Source organism: Seriola aureovittata, chromosome 3, assembly GCF_021018895.1.
Source record: "Seriola aureovittata isolate HTS-2021-v1 ecotype China chromosome 3, ASM2101889v1, whole genome shotgun sequence".
Taxonomy (NCBI): domain Eukaryota; kingdom Metazoa; phylum Chordata; class Actinopteri; order Carangiformes; family Carangidae; genus Seriola; species Seriola aureovittata.
This window is the reverse complement of record NC_079366.1, coordinates 15,782,811-15,789,609: the sequence shown is the minus strand read 5'-3', so window position 1 is coordinate 15,789,609 and position 6,799 is coordinate 15,782,811. Positions and strand designations below refer to the sequence as shown.

At 38.2% G+C, this 6,799-nt stretch overlaps 1 protein-coding gene across 1 annotated transcript; it reads left to right on the top strand.

The window, feature by feature from the left end:
- The first annotated feature begins 1,389 nt into the window (after positions 1 to 1,389).
- Positions 1,390 to 6,282, top strand: si:ch211-243a20.3 (uncharacterized protein LOC100151507 homolog). The gene is made up of 4 exons (XM_056373002.1): positions 1,390 to 1,658; positions 3,331 to 3,466; positions 3,744 to 3,873; positions 5,730 to 6,282. Exons 2-4 carry the CDS (start codon positions 3,352 to 3,354, stop codon positions 6,040 to 6,042), a joined length of 558 nt encoding a protein of 185 aa, XP_056228977.1. The 5' UTR covers positions 1,390 to 1,658; positions 3,331 to 3,351; the 3' UTR covers positions 6,043 to 6,282.
- Positions 6,283 to 6,799: the final 517 nt, after the last annotated feature.

Below are 6,799 nucleotides of genomic sequence, written 5' to 3'. Positions count from 1 at the left end.
TGATTAACTTTGCTCAAGTATTTCAATTGTATCCTACATTATAGTTCTGCTCCACTATTATTCATATGGAAAATATGGTACTTTTTATTCCACTACACTTATGTTACAGAATTTATATACAGATGAGAACTGTTAGACATTAAACTGGCTGTCAAGCAGTGGTGGAAGAAATACTTTTGCTTAAGTGAAAGTAGCAGTGGTGCAAAATGGCCCATTTCATAATTAGTGATACATTCATGTAGCCTACATGGGGCTGATTGTAGCTGCTGGGAACCTTAATCTAGAATAATACATCATCATTTATATGTTGATTAAATTTTTCATTGATAATTTAAACTGCAAAATAACTAAAGCCTTAAAATAAATATAGTGGCGAAATAAATACAACACCTCTCTCTGAAATGTAGAGGAGTATAAAGTAGCATAAAATGAAAATGGAGAGTAAAGTACAAGAATATCAAAATTGTACTTAAATGCAACACTTGAGTAAATGTAATTTTTTACTTGTTTTCCAGCACACTTATATACCACATATATATTATATACTACAAAGTATACAAAGTCATTAGTAGCATCACCATTACCTGCTATCTTTTCCAATATTTCTGTAATTTTACTAATGTAAAAATGTCAACCCAGGACTTTTAGTGGTTATTGAGTATTTTTGTAATGTGTTACAGTCACGCTATTTTTACTTAAATAAAGTATTAAAAGTAAAAGTACTTAAAATGTAGATTAAACTGTATATCTAAGTGTAAATATTTTGGAATTGTTATGACTGACACCATTTAATGTAACTGTGGGAGGAGCTAAGTATGTTTTTTTATTTATTATTCTATTATTCTCATTCCCCAAGAAACTGAATTGAAGAAGAACTGAAGTAACTTGTCGTATATAAATCCTGATCTGCAGTGTGACTACAGCTTTCAAAAGAAAATAGTGAAATACAATATTATAATATATTACCTCTGCAATACTGAAGTAGTAACATTATTTTAAAGAAGCATATTTGCTCTATCTCACCTGCAGAATTCGAAAGGAAATTAAGTGTTGTGGAAGGTGCGTAGAGGCTCTGAGCTGCAATGCTTTTGTGAGGTTAAAGGGCAGATGGTGGGAAGCAGACACAGATGAAAAAGGTCCATAACTCAAGTTTTGAGGAGAAGATAGTACATTACTTTCGAAACTTGATCCTGTAGCACAGCCAGAGTGCAGCCCCTGACATACATATACCTGTTTGTTCCATGAAGAGGAGGGGTGAAGAGGAGGAGAGACCAAAAACAAAAGGTAAATAATATGAAATAAGAGGATGTTCCACACATCTGGAAGCAGCTGGATGTCATAGTGTGTGTGTGTGTGTGTGTGTGTGTGTGTTGGGGGTGTAAAGGTACAACATCAGCTCTCCACAAATGAAGAATTTTTTTAAGCCTCTCTGCTCTGGACGTGCTACACTCTCTTCATAATTAGATTACAGCTGTGAGCCAAGGGTGGAGAGAGCATCAGAGAAAATAAGAGAGAAAGGGGAGGAAATAAGAGGAAAAGATCAGGGCAGTGACAGAGTGGAGAGGCGAGGGAAGCAGAGGCATCTGCTATTCAAACTGCCTCTGCGAAGGATTTCCTGCTGAGACTTTGAAGCATCATCATCAACATCATTTCAACTCGTGAGTATCGACTCATTTGCTCATTCTTCATGTTTCCAGCTCGTGGTACTTCTACCAATGCAGTGTGGTTTCTGCAAAGTTACAAATATAGTCATTGCATCATCACAGCAGAGGGACACTGGTTTGTCATTTGATTCTTCAGTGTTGTTGATGTGTTTTACCAGATGTGGAACAAGCTGTTTCAGATTATTGTTCAGCTAATTTTCACTGTGCCTTTGATCAGCCTCCAAATTTTTAGCCCCTGAAAACATGTTTAATACCTCAACAATGAGTCATTGGCTTAGTATTGTCCAGTATGATTCACAGACTTTGTCATATGGATGTAATCCTGCTTTTTTTTTTTTTTAGTTGTCCTCTTTTCTTGGTCTCCTCTCTTCACATCCTCTCTTTTATTTATTTATTTTATATGATTTTTCCACTCAAACCTGGAGTCATGGGATTAGTGTTAAAAAAGAAAAAAAAGAAAGATTGAAAAACTTGCTTTATTTTGCCAGTATGACTGTAGTCATACTGGCTGTTTCCTTCAGATCTACTGGATTTTTTTAAACAGGTCACAAGACTTTTTTGTCTCACAACCAGTCCCTTGATCAAGTGTAGTTGTAATCAAAGTGTTTATTTATTGATCTACTGATGGCTTTAAAGTCATGAAGGCTCCTCTACCACCTGTACAAAGACAATCACACAGTGGTGGAGGAAGTTTTCAATACTTTACTCAAGCAAAAGATGTGAAATATACTCCATCATAACTAAAAGTCCTCTATTTAAAATCCAACCTCAGTACACGTACTGGAGAAGAAGCAACAAGTAAAAACTAAAACTAAAGTTCTGAATATTAAGGATGGCCCCTTCCGGAGCGTTATGTTATTGTGTTATTGTGTAATTGTATTACTATCAAATATGCATCAATTTGTAAACAGCATTTTCGCTTAGTTTTAAGTAAAAGTTGAGATCATCTGCAGTAATTTATAAACTTACATCTCTTAAACTGACCATATTCAATTCACACGTTTTGTGTAAAATCTAAATCTATAAAGTTAGTGAAACTGTCAAATAGCCTGAGTGTAGTGGAGTCAAAAGTATAATATTTCCAAATTGTTTCTTTTTTCTTTGTTTTGCAATTGCCTTTCCTTCCTTTATCATTTTAGGTCTGACTCTCCTGCAAAGGCTTATATTTACTTTTAATCCACATATATATGAGTATTTGTAGATATAAGTGTGTCTGTATGTTATCTTTGTATACATATTATATATAACTGTTATATTATTATATTCATCATTGTTATTAATGGATGACCCAAAAAGCAGCACTTTACAGTTTGATCTCATTTTAAAAGTATTATAAACAGCAGGTTAGTTTAATTTATAATGATGCATCTGAAGTGACGTGCAACAACTATTAGAGTTGTACAAAGTCCAAAGTGGCAGAAAATTTAAATACTCAATTAGTTCCTACTTACTCAAGTACTTGAGTAAATACACTGAGTTAGTTTCCACCACTGGATACAGATGTGTGTGCACATGTGTATGCTGCTGAGTCACATGAGTGCACATGAAGCCTGTGTTTCATTACTTTTATTTCCATCTGATGCTCTGTCTGATTTTTATTAATCTCTCCATTAACACAAATGAAGGTTTGTTTTTTCCGCTTTTCTTCTTCTTTTTTTTTTAAAAGTGGGGTGTGTGTCAACTCGTCATGGCCCCTCCTTCTCTGTTGGTGTTGCTGATGGTGGTTGCCATGGTAACTGGGGCCCGTGCAGCCAGCGAGGAGAATGAACTGGATTACGGATACTGGAACTACAGAGAGGGAGGTAAATCATGATACTCTGTTTGATCCCTGATGTTTTAAAGATAAGGGGCTTGTAAATCGTTGAGTGACTGAAGTTGTGAATTTTAAGAATAATTCATTGGTGAAATTAATTAAATAAAAACAATTTAAGAAACTCTGCGGAGATCAGATGTGCTTTGAACTTTAGATAATTATAACACACGTGCCTCTCTGATTTACATGATTCATTCAGGCTGTTCTCTTTTTCCTCTGTAAATCAAAGCTTGATGGTGTTAGTGTGCTGTGTGTTTTGGTTTCAGCTGACAGTGTGAATGTGGCCTCAGTGCGCAGTGTGACCAGAGTTTTAGATGCCTGGGGAAAACGCATCTTTAATGAGATCAAGACTTTGCTGCACTCACAGCCCAGCACACTGCTGCCTGACTACTCCAGGTAACTTTAAACACCTATACCTCCCTCTCTAACATCTCGCACGCTGTCTGAGCAGCCTTCGTTTGACTCACTGTGCTACACCACCTCTTCAAAGACACGTCTTTGACTTTTACATTATTTAATGGTTCCTGTTCATACTTTTATCATTACTACTTCTTCTACGGCAATTAGGTATCACAGGTCTTTTTACACCCTCATGACCCAGTCTGACCTTTTTCAAACACTTCACTGATACTGAGCCGACCTGTTAATGAAGCTTGTGTCATCTCCTCTACTTTTATATGACTTTTTTTTTTTCCTTACATCCATCCTACTATATATGTTAACTGTCTTCTTCTCTTATCTAGGGCTTTTTTTTATTCTTTTTTTTTTTTAAATAAAAAAACACTTTACAGGCTCAAACTTACCCAGCAGTCTGTCAAATTTAAGCAATGTTACTGCAGGTCAGTGGTATGATTTACTGTATACTTTCTTCCACAGCTGTAGCTACCACTGAGGATACAGAGGTCACGTCCTCAATGTTGTTTGTGGGAGTTGGGGGATTTTAATTTGGGATGCACCAATTCAGCTTTTTTTTTTTCTTTCTTCTGATACCAGTGAGAATCTGCAGAAACCAAACGCCGAGCCAAAACCTGTGCCAGTTCATTGGAATAATTTCTGTGCGAGGTAACATGAGGCCAGGGATGCTGTGCTGAGATAAAAACTGAGCCTGCAACCGGCTGTGACCGCATGGATGTAACTGATAGCAGACATTAACAAAGAAACCGTGTTTGGATTGGTGCAGCACCAGTTTCAATGAACCCAAAGAGGTGTTTACAATTTATAATCACACACAAATTGCACATGATGGGTTATTTAAGGCTGAGTCTGAAAGAAAAGTTAAGTTCACAGAAAAGCAGAGGCTCATTCTTGAGACAACAATCTCACCACAAGGTTCATTTAGTCTTGGAGCTTTTCAATCATATCACACATCATGATCTTCATCACCAGTTGTCATGGAATTGTAGACATGCAAATTTTAAGCAATAGATCAACATTTTGGGAAATAGCCGTACACCTACTCACTTTCTTGCTGAGACTAAGAAGATTGATACCACTGTTCATTCTGTCCACTGAATATGAAGTGACAGCAGGCAGAGGGTTAACCGAACTTAGCACAAAGACTGCGAACAAGGTGAAACAGCAGAGAAATAATTAGACCTCCTGGCACCTCTAAAGCTCACAAATCAACTCAGTGTGTCTCATTTTGATTAATGAATGTGAGCAAAACATGTGGTTGTGACATCAGTATTTCTGAAATCTGGGCTACAGCCCTGATGACATTATTATCCAGCAACTGAATGAAAACGTTATGTTTCCCATTTGTTCCCAGCTGTTAAAACATTTTTTTTTCAGCTGATATATTTTTTGTATCCCACACACACGGCTGAATTACAGAATGGACATATTGGCAAAGAGCCTCTATCACTGTAAGACTTTTCACTTTTAAATTTACAGTGATTAACTGGCAGCAGCTTCGCATGCTAAGTAGCCTACTGTATTTTTCAGTTTCTTACTGTATTTTAGAATTACAGTGTATTACTATTTTTTTTAAAGACTGAGGCACAAATTAACCACAAAGAGATAAAAAAAAAAAAGCAACAAAGAGACACAAAACGGCAACAAATAAATTCATGGCGTCGTTTTTGTGTGTCTGAGTGTGACTTCTGGCTAGTCTGTGTGTGTTGTTCCTATGTAGGAGGGGGTTTGGGTCCCTTTAGCTACATGGGGCCCGGTGTCTCATAATCCGTCCACGCCCACGCCTCAAAATGACGGAGTTGTTCTCTGAGCCTGAGCCTCCTGTGTTGGTCCTGCAGGGTGCGCCCTCTGTCCGAGTCCGTCAACGACCTGTTCAGAGAAGTCTCCCTGCTGCGCCGGCGCATCACCGAGCTCTCTCATCGCCTAGCAACGCTGGAACCGTTCCTCCGTCACCACGGCTACCGGTGGGAGGGGGAGGAGGCGGCGGCTCTGGCACCTCAGAGCCTGAAAGGAGAGGTGGCGAGACTGGCCCGATACACCCCGAGGACCGCGGTGAGGGCCAGCCCCCCTCAGGGGAGCCGGGTGGTGAGGAGGAGACGGGTGAGAGTCCTGAAGAAGGGGGGAGTGAAGCTGGTTCAGAGTGACAGATAGAGAGCGACAGAGTGGGGGGGTGGGGGGCGTGAAGCTTTAGAAAGTTTCTGTGATATAAAGGTGCTCTGCCAATATTATATAATGTATGATACCCATCTATGAACTGTATAGATTTCATTTTTGTGAAATAACATGACTTAGACATGGCTTGTCCTGTGAGATCAGGAATGAACCATTATGGTTTGTATTAGTCAAAGATATAACTCATATCTTCTTTAATAAACTTATCAGTGATTATCAGTGTTTCCCTGTCGAACTATTCATGTCAGATTGAGTTTGAAGTCATGAAACATACAGGAACACACATCTCATTCCTCCCTCTTTACCAATATGAATCTCCTTTATTATTTAACTTTTTTTAAACAGCTCCTGTGCTCTTTTCAACATTCAGTCCTGGGGACCAACATCCTTAAAAATGTGTTTGCTTTTTTTTTTTAGCTTGATGTTTCATCCTTGTTCTTGCAAAATACCGGCTGACAAAAACATTCTTACTTGTTTGTTTCTTAAACTTTCAACCACATCCCATGGCCCTCTTCAGCAGATGGAGTTACTTACCTCTGCTTTAGTTGCTATTATGTGATGTTAGTCTTTCTGTTTTTCCTTCTCATTTATTGGCACATAAATAACAATGGAGCAAGTGTTCAGTGTTAATGAAATGAATTGCCCAATTGGTTGTTGCTCTGGTCTGAAGGAGTGGGCACTGTTCTTCCCTGTTTGTCTTGATTGACAGACAATTAAAAACTGAATATAGCCGTTA

Excerpts from the sequence above, each read along its gene's own strand:
- si:ch211-243a20.3 (XM_056373002.1), top strand. The coding sequence starts at position 3,352 with ATGGCCCCTCCTTCTCTGTTGGTGTTGCTGATGGTGGTTGCCATGGTA. Across the intron at positions 3,467-3,743 it reads CTGGAACTACAGAGAGGGAG|CTGACAGTGTGAATGTGGCC; the intron begins GTAAATCATGAT and ends TTTTGGTTTCAG. Across the intron at positions 3,874-5,729 it reads CTGCTGCCTGACTACTCCAG|GGTGCGCCCTCTGTCCGAGT; the intron begins GTAACTTTAAAC and ends TTGGTCCTGCAG.